Source organism: Daucus carota, chromosome 1 (genome assembly GCF_001625215.2).
Source record: "Daucus carota subsp. sativus chromosome 1, DH1 v3.0, whole genome shotgun sequence".
Taxonomy (NCBI): domain Eukaryota; kingdom Viridiplantae; phylum Streptophyta; class Magnoliopsida; order Apiales; family Apiaceae; genus Daucus; species Daucus carota.
In genome coordinates, this window is record NC_030381.2 from 29120378 (window position 1) to 29143225 (window position 22848).

At 33.6% G+C, this 22848-nt stretch overlaps 1 protein-coding gene across 1 annotated transcript; it reads right to left on the reverse strand.

Annotated features, from left to right (window-relative positions):
- Positions 1–6913: 6913 nt before the first annotated feature.
- On the reverse strand, positions 6914–7981 carry LOC108203585 (putative expansin-B2). The gene is made up of 3 exons (XM_017372577.2): positions 7771–7981; positions 7322–7434; positions 6914–7102 (listed from the first exon to the last, which is right to left on the reverse strand). Exons 1-3 carry the CDS (start codon positions 7979–7981, stop codon positions 6914–6916), a joined length of 513 nt encoding a protein of 170 aa, XP_017228066.2.
- Between the last annotated feature and the right edge of the window lie 14867 nt (positions 7982–22848).

Genomic DNA, 22848 nt, shown 5'->3' on the forward strand with positions numbered 1-22848 from the left:
TTAGAGAAGATATGTATGCAGGTAAGCTTGAATAACAAATACTATTAGCAGACTGGATCTATTTGATGTCAACAGTTGATTTTTTTTTTTTTGAACAGTTTTTTCTAAACTAGTCATGATTGTTATCAGTATTTAATCTTGGTGGTGGGGTGTCCGGTATGGTTGTACAGGCCTCTTTGGTAGCCTAAAGATTACTGTCACTTAATGGGTGAACTTTGTACAGCACACTAATGAGCAAAAGCACAAATTAATTAAAGGTCATTCATATATTGTCAAGGAACGAGTTACTCTAAAACCTCAAGGTGTTAGAGAATGACCCTTTCCACGATCTTATATTCCAACATTCCCCCTCACTCGAGAGCCCATTTATGGGTCGAAGAGTGGATCACGGGCGCTCATCTTTGGAGCATTGATCTGCCATTCGTGCCACTATAAATTGTGAGAATATTTTGGAGCATTGATTTGCCATTCGTGCCACTATAAATTGTGAGAATATTGGGGGTGGCAGGGATCGAACCTGAGTCCTCTGCCAACCTCGCTCTGATACCATGTCAAGGAACCAGTTACTCTAAAACCTCAAGGTGTTAGAGAATGACTCTTTCCAGGATCTTATATTCTAACATCAATTTGGAAATCATAAACATATCTTATTATATAGCAAACATTAAGTGTTTTTGTTGCAGCTAAAGTCTAGTGATCGTGGTAAATAAATACATGATTCATATCTTTTGTAATGAGCACCTAGCTTTATGCATGAGATCAATCAGATTAGTGATTAAACTGGATTACATGGTATATGAAGCACAATTAAGAAGGTGCCTAGACGGTCAATAACAGCTGAAATGTCACTGATTGATTGAAATTGAAACACAATAAGGCACAGAGAGGAGGTGTTGCAGACTCTAAGAGCAACGTTGCAGCCCTCTTCCAAGGAAGTGCAGGTGAAGCAATGAGCATGGGTAGTGGTGGTGGTTGGAATTTTGCATGGATCACAGTTTTATCATATTTGTAAAACTTAATAGTAGGTTGAATATGTATTAGAGTGGTGGTTTGTAGTAGTGGAGTTGTGGTTGTAGTATTTTGGTTGTAGTTTTGGTGTTTTGGATTATGTTTTGGTAAATTTGTGTATGGGAGTGTTGTTTGAACAAGGTTGTTATTTCAAATGTTACATGTTGGACTTACTTTTTAAAAATAATTCTAACATAATGTAACACTGGGCCATTACACTATTACACTAGGGTCGTATTGTAAGATTTTTTTTACTCTTATAATAGACGTCCAAAGTGTTACATCATGGGACCTGGTGTAATGTTCGCTCGCAGATCTAAAACTCCTGGTGTTACAATAGCTCTATTGTAATGCTTTTCTGGCCTATTGTTACCGTAGAAAGAGGCATTGCAATGGGCCACTTATATACATACACTTTACTCTAAATATAAGTATCGCTTTTATAATTATAGAGTAGCTAAGAATCATGTTTATTTTATATATATTGAAAAATTCTTGTTTTAAGATAAAAAAATATATAAACTCTTATTTCTATATAATAAGGCATAAATTTAAGCCCATGTGAAGAGATACCCGGCTTGTCAAAGCCCAACAAAATCCTAGGATCAAAATTAAGTAACACATATTTGATGCCGCCGTGAACAAATACCATAAGTATAAAAATCTTCATACCATTTACATCAGTAGATTGTTCAACACAGAGATTTATCAACTATACATCCATTTATGATATGAACTTGTTTTCATGGGTATTGATTTAGTAATGTTTACGCTACTGACTTAGTTCGGCGTTTGGGATCGGAATTCAAGGATTCTATCATGATTGAACTCGCTAATACATCTACAATTATGAATCATCATTACAGGTATGATATCTTTTAGTTACGCTTCTTTATCGAAAATGGAGTTTAGTCATAATATATGAGTTCGAAACTATCCTCAGCTTGAGAATTGTAATATTTTATACTAAGAAATTTCTACTATAGTGAATAGTCACAAAAATTTTGGGTAGGGATGACAACGGGTCCGATTGGTTCGGATATCGAAGACATCTAAATCCAAATTATTTTTAAAATCCAAATCAAAATCCAATCGAGTTTCATATATCAAATCCAAATCCAAATCTATAGGTTTTGGATTAGGTTCGGGTTTCACATATCAATTTCAATCGGGTTTCACATATCAAATCCAAATCCAAATTTTTTAAGCATGGCTCTATCCTTGTTCCCAGTAGACATGCACAAATTAAAGATCCATCAGGCGGTGGACCCCAAAAACACTCGATTTTTTTTATCAAAACCCTCGACCAACTTTGACTTTGAGTGGGCCGGACTTTCATAAAATAGTTGAGTCCATTTTGGTCCCAACCGGGTTTGTATGAAGGCCTCATGCCAATTTTAATTAGAGTAATTCCCAATTTAAACTTGAATAAATGAGTTAGTATTATATTGACTTAGATAATTTTTTTTTTATTTTTAAATATTTTAAGACTTAAGTCTTATGTTTGAGTATGATATAGAAAAATCAAGTTAAAAAGATATTAAAATTTTATATGAGAAATAAGTATATATTAACACATGAATCAATTTAATATTTTGTAATTGTCTTTCAATTTTGGCATAAAAGGTTGCTAATATTATCTTAGAAAATATTTTCTCATTATGTTAATATTACTTTGCTCTCAAGTAGTTGGATTTCATTTAATTTATTATCAAAATTAAATTACGCTCTCTCAACTGTGTAGAGGCAGGCATAGATTTGGAGAATGTGAATGATGTTCTTGCCCAGACTATCATGGATCCAAGAGGGGTAAGTCCTTTCATGAATTCTTGGATCATATTTCGTGAAGTATGTCTTGCCGGAGAAACAAAGATGCACAGGGTGTGGAGAGTTGTTCGATGAAGGGATCCTGGCTTATCACCGAGCTTATGTGATGTTACTGAGCCGGTGTATGACGGGAAAAAGGAACCTCTAAAGAAAGGGAAGGGCTTGATTTAGGATAAGGCCTTTGGAGCTGGTTCTTCTACCAATGATTCAGAAGGAGCTGAAAACAGATCTCGTCCAAGAAATTATAATTTGTACTCAGTGGACTGGAACCGTATAATACTGGATGAGGTGTGTTTTAATGACGAGTACTGCTAGAGAGTGTCTCAGACTTGGCTGCTTTAGTTGATGTGTCTTTTTTGTGTGTGCCGCGGTGATATATTGAATCCAGATATTGAGTAAGAATGCTGGGGTGGATGTTACTGAGTCGGTGGATGACGGGAAGCTTGGGAAGAAGAATATATAAGATGGTTAGAATCTCTAGAGGATGCAGACACATATGGATGATGAGAATCCAGTTGAAGCCATCTCACTTGTACCGGCAAAGCGGGAATTTAATGGAGCAGTGGATGGAGCTATCTCCCCACCAAGTTCATCTTTGGAGTTGCCAAAAGTGAAGGCTATCCTGGTAATATGTCCTATGATTGCTGTGACGCAATGGGTGAATGAAATTTGTTTGTACTAATGTTAGGTTTGGATTTTTTTTTTTTTTGCCACCAAATTTAAGTTCGGGTTTGATTATTAACACTATATTATTCTTTTTTGCATTATTATAATGGTTTTTCTATGGTGTGCCCATGAACACACAATAAGTACAAAATTTCATAGGTTTCTCTTGTTTTGATTGGCTTACACCTTTTAGTAATGATGGACCCTTTTGCATTTACAACAACCACACCAAGCAAAAACATCCAAATTCATACATTTTAGTGCTTAGCATGTGCCCATAGGCACACACTAGACAAATCCTTATTATACTATAATGGTAGTATGCAATATTATGGTGATCTAATATATATGAGTCTATATCTTTATATGTAGTACTCCATATGTGTCCTAGGTAGTTTATCTTGGAGGATGAGAATTTGACACGAATTTTAAGGCTCCTAAAAGAATATATAGCTATCTTAGGTCTTGTAACAACCACCATAAAAAAAAGCCAAACTCCAAGAATCAATTTTAAAAACTGAATATACCCAAAACATAGTATAAGCATATACAAAATAGTCAACTTACTAATCAAAACTCACATAGTCGCACACAAAAGTTACTTGAATAATGATACATTCATCAATCTTGTTCTTTTGAGCAAATCATCAAACAGATTCCGGACAAAGTTCAACTGATGTTGAAAATAGATCAAAGTTATTAGACATGTTATAAACAAAATCAACTTCACTCAGTAATTTTCATTTTCAAAGCCTTCATTCACAATTTAAATTGTAGTAAGCAAAAAGTTTAATAACCAAAACATAACCATATATAAAGAAAAATCAAAATTGACAATCTATCATTTTTTTCTCCTAGGCAAATCATCAAACACTTGAAGAACGAAAATTTCACCTGCAACTAAAAGATAAAAAAATCTTTAGAAATATAATAGTTCAATCAGAAAAAAGAAAGAAAAAGGAGATAGTGGCACATATAGCGCGAGATATGCATCCTCTTTTTTTTAATCCAATTTATTCAAATTTGAATTCTTGGTGTTTGCGTGTAGTCTTTCCTGATTAATTTTCAATAGCAAATGATGAGTTTATTTGTAATATCACGAAATTAACGAAAAGAACAGACATAACAGATCAGAGATGACACCTTCTCCATGGATGAAATAAGGAAGACAATCCACGCAGATTATGAGCTCCGTCAGTAGTTTGTATCTTGAATTTGAAAACCAAGCAAGGGTAGGCGTAGGTAAACTACTCAGCAGAACATTAACAAAAACATGTAATAAGCATTACTCTAAATTACAATTTGAACTTTTAAAATCTATTGTTAAAAAATTTAAAAGTACATGAGGATGACGTATGGGTTTTCTTCCTGAGGAAGCTTGGTTTGAGTTTCAATCCAGTGTGTTGGGCAAGCTTACAAGAGCTGTAATTAGCAGCTGTAATATATTTGTGTTTATTTTAATTGTATGTATGTATTAATATTGCTGTGCAAACGTAGTGCACTAGAAAAGGAAAGGCACATGCGCCAGCGACGCGTCAGCGGGAGAAGCTAGCAGAAGTGGTGGCATGCAATGTAATTATAGTGAAGTTGAAGGGTGATATCCAAGCCGCCTCAATATAGTGTGCAGAAGAGGCAACAGAAACTATTATATATACATAGATACACAGATTATATATATATATATATATACATATAGATATAGATATATATCATATCACCATAATATTTGCTGACTACCACTATGTTTTAATAATCCTAAAAAAATAACATAATGTTAATAATCAAATCCAAACCTAACGTTATTATATGGGTCCACGCACTTTATAATATTCGGGAGTAAAATGCTAGAATTTCTAAAACTAACTTTGAGATATCTTAAATGACAATTTAAGATGGAACTGTCAGATTATTTTATTCATCATGACCTCAGACTTTCCATAATAAAAATGCTCAATTTATATGATGAAATATTATGCATATATATAGCAATTGCTAAAGTTTTAATTTATATTTTTCATTTTTACTTTTATTAGGTAAATATGTAAAACCATATGGTTGATTGCACATTTTATTTTGCTATTAGACACGAACACTTGTCTATATGTCTAAAACATTTTATTTATTTTTGATTTCTCCTTACTTAAGTAAATTTTTATATTGATTAAATTAATAATTATTTGCATACACAGAACCGTAGAGATTGTTAGATATTTTTGGATGATAACTTAGCTTGTAAAATTTCATAGAGTGAAAGAGACTGAGTGATCATTTTGTCCATGTCAAATTATGCTTATTCTAATTATTAGTCATGAAAGTATGGTCTAAATCATTGTCACGATCTTAGATAATAATTTAAGTATCTGAATTTTTTTATTATGTTAGGCACAAATATTGATAGCATAGAGTAATGATATACACAATGGAGAGTTGATAAGAGGACGATGACGTGAGTTTCACGCCCTTGAGAAAAATATTGGAATTAAACTTGGGCTACTATATGAACAAAATAAATATGATAATACATTTATCTCATAAGTGAAGATTTGGCGGAACTGTGGACAATATGAAGTACAAGAAATGTTAACGCAGTCCGGGGGAGCTTGACAATATTTAACTCAAGCTATGAGAAAAAAAGTGTGCGAAAATTTCTACTATCACATGAATTAAAAATTATAATTGAACACCATAGATATTATCTTGTAACGAGTTTAACAATATAATTTACATGTAAACAAATATGTATAGATTACAAGAAGAGCGATGGAAGTATAAGAAAATTTTTCACGTGGATTTATGTGAGTGAGATTGCTCACCATGGACATCTCACAGCGCTTTTAAGCCAAGATAAAGATTGTGGTTGATAGTTGTAACTTGAAATTTGTTCCGCATAGTTGAGGAAATAATAAATTAATAACTTTTATAATATTTTTCTTACTATTTATTATATTTGTTTATATAAAATTCAAATGAGTGTTGTTAATGAAGAAAGTTTAAGTATAGTCTTATGCAAGCTCAAGAAACCTATCATTGTTCTAGATTCTACATTTTTTCTTTTGTTACACAAAACTTAATAATATTTTGACCAAATCTAAAATAGATTGTCAATTGTTAACAATCAGGAATGAGTATTTTGCTTTTCCAGGTTTTGTAATTATAAGAGTTAGGTGCACTTTGTGTACTTGTATGTAGTGGTCACGCCACTTTCAATATTAAAGTATAATAAATAAGAGTGATTGACGCTTTGCACCCCTTATGTTTAGGCGCTTTTTCGATTTGGTCTCAAACAATTTTTTTTGACAGTATGCACCCTAAAGTTTGAAAAGCGCTTCGCTGTGCACCCCTTTGATCACTCTCCGTTTAATTGACCGTTAAAGTTAACAGATGTGGGGTTTGCATTTTGCACCCCATAATTTCAATTTTGAAATATTTTTTCAGCATTCTGGAGGAGTTTCTCTTGGCCGGGAACGGCCATGACGCCAAAGGCCGTTCCACTTAAATCGAAATGAGCTCTGTCGGACGCGCAAACACCTCCGGGGAAAAAAACAGTAATCATAACTCTTGCAGGCTTGCCTGAACAAGAAGGATGTTTTGTACATTTCACCTGCAATTTTCAATAGTTATTTCACCCATTGTCGAAGACTTGAGCACTACATGATCAACTTCGAATTTTGTCATCATTTGAGTGCGCAATTCATACATTGTGAGTCAACATTAATATAAAATAAATCATTAGAAAGTAGTAGAAGATCCCCGACCTTTATAAACACAAACAAATATTTTTATTTAAATAAATAATATAATATATATATTTGTTTGGTACCAGATAACAAGCTCCACATTCTTTGCAAGAACTGTAAAGCGATGGACAAATTCCAGTAACAATAGAAGAGAAAGGTGCTTGTGACATAGATTCACCATATCCGCATGATCCTCCTGAATCAATTATATAAGTATTTAGAAAAATTTCCCTGAGTACATATGCATGGACTTTAATGTCATTTTGCAATGAAATAGACAAATCGTGTTTCTACCAAAACGTATTACGTTGAAATATAACATAAGATCCATATAGGTCTTTCCTCTAACACCTTAAGATTTAGATCGACTGGTTGTCATCATTGATATTAGAACTCTGGTTTAAGATTTTAGAGGGACTAATTCTCAATACTTTATGAATTAAAACAACTTTACGAGCCCACATTATATAAATTAAAACAGCTTTTCGGGTTGACATGATCATGAATATTACACGTCAAAGAATGAAATTACCATGGCTTCCAAAACCATCAGGGGCGCCGTACCATGTGGCACCAGCAGACGACCAATGAGTGGCTGCCGTGGACAAGTTAAAATGCCTGGGTCGGAACCCATGGCACAAGTGATGACTAAGGCTGCATAAAACTAGCAAGCAAGATGCGTAAAAGAGGAAGAAATGTGGCAATTTGGAAACACAGGAGAGCATTGGGTGCCTAGTAGCCATTGAGCATATGTTTCAATCTGCTCTGCTCTAAGTTGGGCTATTCAGCAGTTACAGCTGCGCCATCAGCTTCAAAGAGGGCTTACATTCATGAAAAAAAATATTTCAAAATACTAATGAAAAAAAATTAAAATTGTGGGGTGCAAAGTGCAAACCCCACATCTGTTAACTTTAACGGTCAATTAAACGGAGAGTGGTCAAAGGGGTGCAGAGCGAAGCGCTTTTCGAACTTTAAAGTGCATACTGCTAGAAAACAATTGTTTGAGACCAAATCGAAAAAGTGCTTAAAGATAAGGGGTGCAAAGTGTCAATCACTCAATAAATAATTAAAAGATTAAATTTTGAAATTCCTTAAAAAATGTGTAATTTTGTTTATTCTCGTTAACTCCGTTTAATATTTTAGAGGTATTTGTGTATATTCGTTCCTCTATGTTGTGTATTTAATAAAGCATACAATACCAAAATATTAGGCAATCTTATTGTAAACCCTAATTTAGTATTTACTTTGGGTGTTAACAACGAAAAAATTAGGCTTTTTCAAAAGATTGCGTAACATTTTGGACAAGTCTACTCAATTAAAATATGCCATAAAGGCATTAGAGAAACAAAAAGACGCAAATTCCCTAAAAATATGAATAAATTAATTAGGGTAGACGGAATTGCACATTCTATAAAACCTTTCAAAGTTTGATATTTCAGTTAAAGTGGTGCCATGACCAAAGTATATCTACACAAAGTAAACTTTACTCTTAATATAGGCATCATTTATAATCGAGTAATTTACACTTTGCAGTTTGCACCTCATAAGTTTAAGCGCGCTTTTTCGAATCGGTCTCGAACAAAATTTCTTGTCAATACGCACCCTAATGTTTAAAAAGTGCTTCGATATGCACCCCTTTGAGCATATTCCGTCAAGTTAAATGTTAAAATTAACGGCTGCAGGGGTAAAATAGTAATTTTATAGACTTCCTTCTACTGATTCTTTCCATACGAAATTACTATTTTACCCCTCCAGCAGTTAATTTTAACATTTAACTTGACGGTATATGGTCAAAAGGGTGCATATCGAAGCGCTTTTTAAACATTAGAGTGGGTATTGACAAGAAATTTTGTTTGAGACCAAATCGATCGAAAATGCACTTAAATTATGAGGTACAAAGTGTAAATTACTCTTTATAATCATAAAGTATGAAAAAATCATGTTTATTTTATATATAATGAAAAATTCTTGTTTTATGAATAAAAAATATAAATTCTTATTTCTACTTATACGGAATATATTTAAGCTCATATAAAGAGATACAGGGCTTGCCAAATCCCAATAAACCCCTATGATGAAAATTAGGTATTTGATGCGGCCGTCAATAAGCACGATAAGTAAGTAACAAATCTTCATTCAATTTACATTAGTAGATTGTTCAACATAGAGATTTATCAACTATACATCGATTTATGATATGAACTTCTTTTCATCCGTATTGATTTAATAGTCTTCACGCTAATGACTTTCTTCACCACTCGGGAACGAAATACATGGAATCTATCATGATTGAGCTCGCTAATACGTCTACAATTATACTTCAATTATGAAGCATCATTACAGGTATGATCTCTTTTAGTTATGTTTTTTATCGAATGTGAATATTGTCATCATAGAATTAATTGAATTTAGTGATAATACTTACATCACTCTGTGATTTACTATTGAGCAAGAGATTATTATCAGAATGAAGGTGGGATAAAGATAATTTGGCTTTGAACATTTCAGATGTGGATTATGATGGTGATAAAGAAAAAATGTATGTTGAAAACAACATGAAAACACTAGTACAAAACTGCTTTTGGCATCGGGTTCAAGGGTCCCCGATGCCTATTTTAATTTTAGGCATCGACCAATAAGGCACCAAGGCATGTGGAGGTTATTTGGCATCATCTTATAATACACCGACGTAAATACCTATTATTGACATCATTTTTTAGAAACCAATGTAAATAATATTTTTGGGCATTGGTTATTTTTTAAACAATGCAAATAATAATTTTAGGCACCAGACATATTCGTGATGCCAAAACTGAAAAATTAAAAATTAAAAAATTAAAATCATTACACTAATCGAGGAGATAATTTCTTTTTCCATAAAACAACTACAACATTGATACAATATCACTCCCTCTCCATAGCTCCCCTCCCCTTAAATTGAACAACGACCCATCTATGTGCAAACCACATGACCTTTCGATTGAAGGTGTGATTCAAGTCACATGCCACTCATTTCTAGTCGATTGAAAGTATGTAGTCAACATACGTGCTTTTTGTAAGGTCTGTGGTTATAAAGTTTTCCGGCCATTAATGAAATTTGAATCTCATTTTTTTGTGTGTGTTTGATCTAGAGTAAATTACACTTTGCACCCCATTACTCTGAGCGCTTTTGGGTTTTGGTCTTAAACAATTTTTCACAATCTTCTTGCCCCAAAATCGCACAATTGCTCTATTAGAATCCTAGCACAATGAGAGGTTGAGTATGGCTAGTTATTGATGATAGCTTAAAGATTATTTATTTCCCTATCGATAATTTATCACCTTCTGATTTCACCCAAGACACAATCTTCCCTTGAGTCATTGTAGAACTAAGTGTAGGCTTGGCTTGGATTTTTTTGGGTTTCTTGAACTAAGGTCGTGATAAAAGAGTGGCTAGGCGGTACATAGAGGGGGTACTTTTGGTGATGGAGATGAAAGACGTGTTCAAAATATGAGCCATTTTCAAATGAATTTTGGCTGAATTAAGGAGGAGATTGAGAAATGAGGAGCAATTCGATTGAAAATTCAACAAATATTGAAAGAAAGGGAATTTTGTATAAGAGTGAGAAAAGCAGGGCTCTATTTTCAAGTGGGGTTGGAAATAGGAAATTACTAGTTTTCTTTGGGCTCTACTAAGTTGACGGTCAAGTTAAACAACGGATGATCAAAAGGGTGCAAACTCAAACAAGAATTAAGCATTGGGTTGTGTTTTGATCAAGTAAAATATTGAAGACCAAAACACAAAAGCGCTCAAAGTACGTAATGGCGTGCAAAGTGTAATCTATTCTTTGGTTTATAATTTTGGTATAAAGTTCTCTAATTTTGTTTTTGTTTAGTTTATAAGCTTTAGTTGGAGATTGCTTTCAAACTGTTTAATTGAATGCCTAGACAACATTTTGTGATGATGAAATTAACTGTTCAAATTCTTAGGATACTCAATTAATTAACTGTTTGAAATTGTTTCTGATGACTTATTGGTATTGAACAACAATTTATAGTCGGTGAGTATGCCATGAATGTTCTTTTTATTTGTGTGACTTGATTTGTAGTCATGTGGTATTACCATTGCAGTTAACACTTGAACATATTATGCGATAATTCATAATTGTCAAAGCCAGGTGCTTTGCCGAAGCAAATAAATACATTCTAAGACTCTACTATACATTGGGGTTAATTTTGTGAAATGCAATCGTAAATTATGATATTTAAATTCAACTTCAGAAATCTTATGCATTGGCAACTGCAATAGTGGGTGAGGGTGACTAGTATTGCAAAATGTAAGATGGAGTAGTGGTGAGGCAAATACCGAGTATTTGGAATTGCTATGTGAGAAAATAGACAAACCTGATTGCAACTTCGATTAAATCGAATAATTTTCCATACAGTACTTAAATCCATTAATTTTGATATTGGACGGACAAAAAACTTCTTTGTTTTCTCCATGCTTCGTTAATTATCATTTCTTCATTGGATACTGGATCTGAATCAGTAATACTACATATATTTCTCCAGAGATACATACCCGAAGACTTACTAGCTGCTGGGAAGTTTGATGTCACCAGTTTTGAAATGGCTACAAAAAAGAAGTCTGCCTTGCGCCAATTTAGCCGGCGCTACATAATAATTGATGAAGCTCATAGGATGAATGAGATCTCACTTCTTTCAAAAATCATAAGACTTTTTAATACTAACTATCGCCTTCTTATTACTGGAACTCCACTTCAGGTACTTCTATAATAGTTCATTTATTTTTATGGGTGGTGAATGTAACTTTTGAAAGCCCATTTCTTCACTTATTTAAATAGTATTTCTTTCTAGGTGAAATCCACTAGCCCCAAATATGTAATTTGATTAATAAATTTGTCATTATCTGTCATTTGTGATACTTCTAAGCACTCATCATGAAACCAATAGATGAGAGGTCACTTTTTCTTGCACATTCTTTTGTAATGACTGATTATATAAAGTTATTAATTACTTGATGCACATACGTTTTGTTCTGTTTTTTGATATATTCTATATTCTATTTTACAGAATAATCTCCATGAACTCTGGTCTTTATTGAACTTTCTACTACCAGAGATATTTAGTTCCTCAGAGACTTTTGATGAATGGTTTGCAATTTCTGGTGAAAATGACCAGAAGGAGGTTGTTCAACAGCTCCATAAGGTAAGTCTTGTTCTCTTCAGCTGTGTCTTATAACTCCCTATAATATGCCCTATGATGGCTGTGATGCAATGGGTGAATGAGATTAGCCCTTTACCTTGACAGGTAGCAACAAGGTTCTGGGTTTATCATGGATCCAAGAGGGGATGGTCCCTTGATGAATTATCCGATCATGGTTTTGTTATTACTACGTATTCAGTCGTCGAAGCTGAATACAGGAAATACGTGTTTCCAGAGAAACAAATATGCACGTGGTGTGGAAAGTTGTTTCATGAAGCATTGTTGGCTCATCACCGAGCTTTTATCAGTTATCCAGAATAAGCTATTGAAAACAACAAGCAGTCAAACCAGAGGAGAAGTAAGAATGCTGGGGTGGATGTTACCGAGTCGGTGGATGACGGGAAGCTTGGCAAGAAGAATATGTGAGAATGCAGTTCAAGCCATTGCACTTGTACTAGCAAAGCGGGAATTTAATGGAGCAGTGGATGGAGCTTACTCCCCACCAAGTTCATCTCTGGAGTTGCCAAAAGTGACTATCCTATTAATATGCCCTACGATTGATGTGATGCAATGGGTGAATTTGATTAGCCACTATACAGTGACAGGTTGCAACAAGGTGCTGGTTTATCATGGATCCAAGAGGGGCTGTTAGAATAATTAGAAAGAACAACTTTTAGAGAACACTTGGTTCCTCACACAACTCTTGCAGATTTTATTCAACATTGAAATATATATAGTTGCTCTAGCACATGTATATATGTTCCAGACTTGGTGTCCGGTATGGTTGTACAGGCCTCTTTGGTAGCCTAAAGATTGCTGTCACTTAATGGGTGAACTTTGTACAGCACACTAATGACCAAAAGCAGAAAATAATTAAAGGTCATTCATATATCAATCTGGAAATCATAAACATATCTTATTATATATAGCAAACATTAAGTGTTTTTGTTGCAGCTAAAGTCGATCATGGTAAATAAATACATGATTCATATCTTTTGTAATGAGCACCTAGCTTTATGAGATCAATCAGATTAGTGATTAAACTGGATTACATGCATATGAAGCAGAATTAAGAAGGTGCCTAGACGGTCAATAACAGCTAAAAAGTCACTGATGGATTGAAATTGAAACACAATAAGGCACAGAGAGGAGGTACTGCAGACTCTAAGAGCAACTTATATAGCTTAGGGCATCATAGCAGCCCTCTTCCAAGGAAGTGCAGGTGAAGCAGTGAGCATGGGTAGTGGTGGTGGTTGGAATTTTGCATGGATCACAGTTTTATCATATTTGTAAAACTTAATAGTAGGGTGGATATGTATTAGAGTGGTGGTTGTAGTAGTGGAGTTGTGGTTGTAGTATTGTGGTTGTAGTTTTGGTGTTTAGGATTATGTTTTGGTAAATTTGTATATGGGAGTGTTGTTTGAACCATAGTTACAAGGAAACGGGTACGCCGCCACGTATCCAGCTGAACTAGTTCGTTCGACCCAGAACACAGGTCGTTTCTGACCCAGGTCGCCATAATTCGTGGCCGGTTCGTCAATTCCGGCCACTCATATAAACTCCGACGACCAAGTTTTTTTCAAGAAGAAAAACATCAGATTTAATGTATGCACCATTGTTCTTGCTGGGAATAAACAGATCTATGATTTAGATGATTCTGACTTTTCGTTTGCTTTGATTGTATGCATAAAAGGACAAGAAAATGAGCGCAGAAGAAAAGCAACAGTGTGTGTATATCTGTACTGTAAGTATATGCAACACAATCGGCCGCCAATATAAAAAGATTATTAGGGTATACGTGTTGGGCTTTTTATCTCCAAGCCCAATACATTTTAAAATGAATTAACAGTGACGGTTGCAAAGACATAAATTTTGATGATAGCCCTTTTCGGGCCCATTCACTTCATAAATCATAAAAATATTTGAAAACAATTTTATTTAATATAATCTTAAAAATATATTAATTAATATGTAAATTATTGATTAAACTGTATATTTACTGTAAAATATTTAAATATATTATTTTTTTCAAAATAACTCATCGTACCCGTACATTCCTTCGTACCCAAACGTTCCGTCATGTCGGATTCACTAAAACTAATGTTTCGCGTATCCGATTTCGTCCTCCGTTTCGAATCGAACCTCGACCCATGTAACTATGGTTTGAACAAGGCTGTTACTTCAAAGTTTACATGTTGGACTTACTTTTTAAAAATAATTCGAACATAATGTAACACCGGGTCATTACACTATTACACTAGGGACCTATTGTAAGATTTTTTTTACTCTTATAACAGACTTCTAAAGTTTTACATCATGGGACCTGATGTAATGTTCGCTCGCAGATGTAACACTCCTAGTGTTACAATAGCTCTATTGTAATGCTTTTCTGGCCTATTGTAACCGCAGAGAGAGGCATTGCAATGGGCCACTTATATACGTACACTTTACTCTAAAATAAGTATGGCTTTTATAATTATAAAGTAGCTAAGAATCATGTTTATTTTATATATATTGAAAAATTCTTGTTTTAAGATAAAAAATATATAAACTCTTATTTATATAATAAGGCATAAATTTAAGCCCATATGAAGAGATACCCGGCTTGTCAAAGCCCAACAAAACCCTAGGATCAAAATTAAGTAACACATATTTGATGCCGCCGCGAACAAACACCATAAGTATAAAAATCTTCATACCATTTACATCAGTAGATTGTTCAATACAGAGATTTATCAATTATACATCCTTATGATATGAACTTGTTTTCATGGGTATTGATTTAGTAGTGTTTACGCTACTGACTTTGTTCGGCGTTTGGGATTGGAATTCACGGATTCTATCACGATTGAACTCGCTAATACATCTACAATTATGAATCATCATTACAGGTATGATATCTATTAGTTACGCTTCTTTATCGAATGTTAAAATTGTCATTATAGAATGGAGTTTAGTCATAATAGATGAGTTCGAAACTATCCTCGGCTTGAGAATTGTAATATTTCATACTAAGAAATTTCTACTATAGTGAATAGTCACAAAAATTTTGGGTAGGGATGACAACGGGTCCGATTGGTTCAGATAGCGAAGATATCTAAATCCAAATTATTTTTAAAATCCAATCGAGTTCATATATCAAAGCCAAATCCAAATCTACAGATTTCGGATTAGGTTCGGGTTTCACATATCAATTCCAATCGGGTTTCACATATCAAATCCGAATCCAAACTTTTTAAGCATGGCTCTATCCTTGTTCCCACTAGACATGCATAAATTAAAGGTCCATTAGGCGGTCGAGTTGTGATCGGACCCCAAAAACACTCGATTTTTTTTATCAAAACCCTTGACCAACTTTGACTTTGAGTGGGCCGGACTTTCATAAAATAGTTGAGTCCATTTAGGTCCCAACCCGGTTTGTATGAAGGCCTCATGCCAATTTAATTAGAGTAATTCTCAATTTAATCTTGAGTAAATGAGTTAGTATTATATTGACTTAGACAATTTTTTTCTTATTTTTAAATATTTTAGGACTTAAATTATGTTTGAGTATGATATTGAAAAATCAAGTTAAAAAGATATTAAAATTTTGTATGAGAAATAAGTATATATTAACACGTGAATCAATTTAATATTTTGTAATTGTCTTTCAATTTTGGCATAAAAGGTTGCGAATATTATCTTAGAAAATATTTTATCATTATGTTAATATTACTTTGCTCTCAAGTAGTTAGATTTCATTTAATTTATTATCAAAATTAAATTACGCTCTCTCAACTGTGTAGAGGCAGACATAGATTTGGAGAATGTGAATGATGTTCTTGCCCAGACTATCATGGATCGAAGAGGGGCAAGTCCCTTCACGAATTCTTGGATCATGATTTCGTGAAGTATGTCTTGCCGGAGAAACAAAGATGCACAGGGTGTGGAGAGTTGTCCGATGAAGGGATCCCGGCTTATCACCGAGCTTTTGTTTGCGTTACCAAACCTGGGGTGGATGTTACTGAGCCCGTGTATGACGGGAAAAAGGAACCTCTAAAGAAAGGGAAGGGCTTGAATAAGGATAAGGCCTTTGGAGCTGGTTCTTCTACCAATGATTCAGAAGGAGCTGAAAACAGACCTCGTCCAAGAAATTATAATTTGTACTCCGTGGACTGGAACCGTATAATACTGGATGAGGTGCGTTTTAATGACGAGTACTGTTAGAAAGTGTCTCAGACTTGGCTGCTTTAGTTGATGTGGCTTTAGCTGATATATTGAATCCAGATATTGAGTAAGAATGCTGGGTTGGATGTTACTGAGTCGGTGGATGACGGGAAGCTTGGGAAGAAGAATATATAAGATGGTTAGAATCTCTAGAGGATGCAGACACATATGGATGATGAGAATCCAGTTCAAGCCATCTCACTTGTACTGGCAAAGCGGGAATTTAATGGAGCAGTGGATGGAGCTATCTCCCCACCAAGTTCATCTTTGGAGTTGCCAAAAGTGAAGGCTATCCTGGTAATATGTCCTATGATTGCTGTGACGCAATTGGTCAATGAAATTTGTTTGTACTTGCTATGTATATGTGAATATACACGGCTTAGTTAATTTAAATGGAGACCACATTCTTATTGGAAACCGGGGAATATATAACCCAAGAAGAATGTTACAAAATTTATTATGAAACAAAACGTTCTACATATAATTTTGATCTCCATATAATTTTATCCTACAAAGGTTTATTGTTAGCATATACATCAATGATCAAACATAGAACATCATTTTTGTTTAAAAATAATTAGGGGAAATTTGTAAAAATACCCATGTTTTTAAACTTATTTTCAAACACTCAGTCGAAGTTGCATATGTATTTGCAACGTTTGTTGAAATCATTTGATTTTCGGGTTATTGGAGTTGCAAATGAGGTTGCATATATGATTGTAAAGTATTTTTTAATAAACAATCTGCAACTTCTTATTTTTGAAAAAAGGTGAATAATTAATTATTTAGGATTGGGAAAATAGATTTTTTCGCCACTCAACTTATTGTGTATTTAGATAAACTTACCACTAAATTATAACTTTTTTTCTTTTTGTCACTAATGTTAGGTTTGGATTTTTTTTTGCCACCAAATTTAGGTTCAGATTTGATTATTAACACTATATTATTCTTTTTAGCATTATTATAATGGTTTTTCTATGATGTGCCCATGAACACACAATAAGCACAAAATTTCATAGGTTTCTCTTGTTTTGATTGGCTTACACCTTTTAGTAATGATGGACCCTATTGCATTTACAACAACCACACCAAGTAAAAGCATCCAAATTCATACATTTTAGTGCTTAGCATGTGCCCATGGGCACACACTAGACAAACCCTTATTATACTATAATGGTAGTATGCAATATTATGGTGATCTAATATGTGTCTATATCTTTATATGTAGTACTCCATATGTGTCCTAGGTAGTTTTTTCTTGAAGGACGAGAATTTGAAACGCATTTTAAGGCTCCTAAAAGAATCTATAGCTATCTTAGGTCTTGTAACAACCACCATAAAAAAAAGCCAAACTGCAAGAATCAATTTTAAAAACTGAATATACCCAAAACATAGTATAAGCATATACAAAATAGTCAACTTACTAATCAAAACTCACATGGTCGCACACAAAAGTTACTTGAATAATGATATATTCATCAATCTTGTTCTTTTGAGCAAATCATCAAACAGATTTCGGACGAAGTTCAACATGTTAAAAATAGATCAAAGTTATTAGACATGTTATAAACAAAATCAACTCCATCACTCAGTGATTTTCATTTTCAAAGCCTTCCTTCACAATTTAAATTGTAGTAAACAAAAAGTTTAATAACCAAAACATAACCATATATAAAGAAAAATCAAAAATTGACAATCTATCATTCTTTTCTTCCAGGCAAATCATCAAACACTTGAAGAACGAAAATTTCACCTGCAACTAAAAGATAAAAAAATCTTTAGAAATATAATATTTCAAACAGAAACTATACAGAAAATATTACAAATAAAACATAGAGAAACTTAAGAGAAATTATGGAAAGAAAAAGGAGATAGCGGCAGATATAGCGAGAGATATGCCTCCTCTTTTTTTTGAATCCAATTTATTCAACCTTGAATTCTTGGTGTTTGTGTGTAGTCTTTCCTGATTAATTTTCAATAGCAAATGATGAGTTTATTTATAATATGAAATTAACGAAAAGAACAGACATAACAGATCGGAGATGACACCTTCGCCATGGATGAAATAAGCAAGACAATCCACGCAGGTTATGAGCTCCGTCAGTAGTTTGTATCTTGTATTTGAAAACCAAGCAAGGGTAGATGTAGGTAAACTACTCAGCAGAACATTAACAAAAACATGTAATAAGCATTACTCTAAATTACAATTTGAAATTTGAACTTTTAAAATCTATTGTTAAAAAATTTAAAAGACAATTTGAAATTTGAACTTTTAAAATCTATTGTTAAAAAATTTAAAAGTACATGAGGATGATGTATGGGTTTTCTTCCTGAGGAAGCTTGGTTTGAGTTTGAATCTAGTGTGCTGGGCAAGCTTACAGGAGTGTAATTAGCAGCTGTAATATATTTGTGTTTATTTTAAAGGAAAGGCATGTGCGCCAGCTACGCGTCAGCGGGAGAAGCTAGCAGAAGTGGTGGCATGCAATGTAATTAAAGTGAAGTTGAAGGGTGATATCCAAGCGGCCTCAAGATACTGTGCAGAAGAGGCAACAGAAACTATTATATATATACATAGACACATAGATACATAGATTATATATAAAGATATAGATATATATCATATCACCATAATATTTGCAGACTACCACTATGTTTTAATAATACTAAAAAAACATAATGTTAATAATGATATCCAAACCTAACGTTATTATATGGGTCCACGCACTTTATAATATATTCGCGAGTAAAATGCTAGAATTTCTAAAACTACCTTTCAGATATCTTAAATGACAATTTAAGATGGATGATTATTTTATTCATCATGACCTCAGACTTTCCATAATAAAAATGCTCAATTTATATGATGAAATATTATGCATATATATAGCAATTGCTAAAGTTTTAATATATATTTTTCATTTTTACTTTTATTAGGTAACTATGTAGAACCATATGGTTGATTGCACATTTTATTTTGCTATTAGACACGAACACTTGTCTATATGTCTAAAACATTTTATTTATTTTTGATTTCTCTTATATTGATTAAGATAATTATTTGCATACACAAAACCATAGAGATTGTTAGATATTTTTGGATGATAACTTAGCTTGTAAAATTTCATAGAGTGAAAGAGACTGAGTGATCATTTTGTCCATGTCAAATTATGCTTATTCTAATTATTAGTCATGAAAGTATGGTCTAAATCACTGTCATGATCTTAGATAATAATTTAAGTATCTGAAATTTTTTTATTATGTCAGGCACAAATATTGATAGCATCTAGAGTAATGATATACAGAATGGAGAGTTGATAATATATACAAGAGGACGATGACGTGAGTTTCATGCCCTTGAGCAAAATATTGGAATTAAACTTGGGCTACTATTTGAACAAAATAAATATGATAATATATGTATCTCATAAGTGAAGATTTGGCCGAAGTGTGGACAATATGAAGCACAAGAAATGTTAACGCAGTCCGGGGGATCTTGACAATATTTAACTCAAGCTATGACAAAAAAAGTGTGCAAAAAATTTCTACTATCACATGAATTAAAACTTATAATTGAACACCATAGATATTATCTTGTAACGAGTTTAACAATATAATTTACATGTAAACAAATATGTATAGACTAATTTCGACTATTTCTGATCGAAACTAATAATTTCTACCATTTCCGGTCGAATTTAATAATATTTCATCAAACTCTAGGAATATTACTAAAATATATTGATAATTTTTTTTGCGATTGGATCAGTAATAATTATTTCATAAAAATTCAAATGACAATTCCGGACTAAACACTAGTACAAAGATCTAGTCAAATTATCAATTGGCTCTTATAATCTCAAATCATATTAATTTGATATTGGTCAAAATTTTAGAAATATGACTAAAATTAATCAATCTTAACATCTTGTAAGGTTAGATCATCGATAATTATTTTTAAAAAATTCAAACTACCAAACCACGAGTATACACGATTTATATGTAATAGTCAAATAATCAGTTGACTATTAAAATCTCAAATCATATAAATTTAATATTTGTTGAAATTTCGAGAATATGATTAAAATATATTGATCTTAACATCTATAAGGCTGGATCATCGATAATCTTTTTTAAAAAAATCAAACTAATAAACCGGAGTATACACCATTTAGATGTAATAGTCAGATTATCAGTTGACTGTTATAATTTCAAATCCTATAAGTTTAATATTTATTCAAAATAATATGACTAAATTATATACATCTTAACATCTATAAGGTTGGATCATCAATAATTATTTTAAAAAAATTCAAACTACTAACACTACAAGAAAACAGGTCAAAACCGACCGCACAAAACCGACCGCCGCATATAAAACCGACCAACGGTCGCGTGGTCGGTTTTAACCCGTCGAAATCACAAAACGACGTCGACCTGGGTGATGTGGCAACAAATAAAACCGACCGATGGTGATTATAACCGACCGTTTTTTACCATAATATGACCATAAAACCGACCACCTTAGTATAAAATCGACCACATTCTTGATCACTCTCCTAGAAAACCGACCACTTCCTTTCTGCCACGGTCGGTTATGTGGTGGTCGGTTTTAAAAATTACCAAGCGTACTGTTTTAAAACCGACCATGTCATAACCGACCGGATATAACCGACCTGTCAGAAGGTTTGACCACGGTCGGTTTTATGTCAAAGTCAACAATGAAAAAGGAACATAACCGACCACTTCTGTCGGTCGGTTTTAAGGCTCGCTTCTGACGTGTTCTGACACGTGTTGCCACGTGGTGACATGTGGCAACAAGTGGGCCCATTTTTCTGGGAATACAACAGCACATAACCGACCACCCCTTCGGTCGGTTTTATGGGTTAAACACGACCAATTGACGTAACCGACCAAGGTTTAACCGACCACTGTTATCGGTCGGTTTTAGGCTTATAACCGACCGATTTCGTTCATAACCGACCGATTTTGGTGGTCGGTTATGTCCTGTTTTCCTGTAGTGTAAACCAGGAGTAATACACAAACATATCCCGTCGAATATAGTTTTCTTTACAAAATTACAAATATTTGTAGTTTAATATAAATATTTGTATATACCATCATAAAAATTAAAATAAATAAGAATATCATTTATTAAGTGTTGGTGAAATTTAGTTTTTTTATAATACTAGTTGACTATTAAAATCTCATATCATATAAGTTTAATATTTTAAGAAATTTAAGGAATATTATTAAAATATATTGATATTGATTTGATATACCCATGCTGAAAATTCATTAATTCAAAATTTATATAATTTAAACTAAATTCAAACAGAAGTTCAATAAATTCAATCGAAATAACTATTTTGACCATATGTCACTATTCTACGGCCACGTGTCACATTTGTATTGGCCAATAAGCAAGCAGATGGATTACCTTTAAAACTTAATCCTAACCATCGGTTACTTCCTCAATATATTCCTCCTAACCACTATCTATTCCATAAATTGTTCTCGTTGTTTTTTGGTGAAGCCACAAACCTTGTGTGAGTAAATCTCTGGATGCCGGCCATTCTCGCACCGTAAGCAAGTGACACTGCTGGGTTGGTGGTAAGTTTCAAATGCAATACTAATGTATCTTTGTTGTCACGCTTCTTATTCGAGGTGGGGAGACCATTATTTCTTGAATAACATATACACAAAGATGATGGGAATGGGAGGTCGGGGTTGACCCTTTTCATTGAAAAACATTGGTGTTTTTCAGCTTGCCTCATAACAGACTCTCTCTCTCCCCCCTTCATCTCCACCTTGCCGGACTCTGCCGCCTACCTCTCGGTGCACCTTGCCGGACTCCACCGCCTCTCTTCCCGAGCCGCCGCGTCAACATCTTCCACAACACAGCCCCCCTAAACAGCCTCCATGCCAAGTCCGTTATTGTAAAATATGATCAAAGTTGCTAAAAAAGGGGTTGAAATCAGGCAGCAATTCCGCTGCTATTTTTTTTTATAATCATGTAGGATAAATTCGATCGGATTTAGTCGAAATTAGTATTTCGACCGTTACCGGTCGAAATTATAAACTCTACCAATTTTAGTCGAATTTATTGTCTTAGGCGCCAAATCAAATTTTTTTTGGCGAAATTTTCAAATTTTCAAATTTTGGTCGAATTTATAATTTCGACCATAGTCGGTCGAAATTA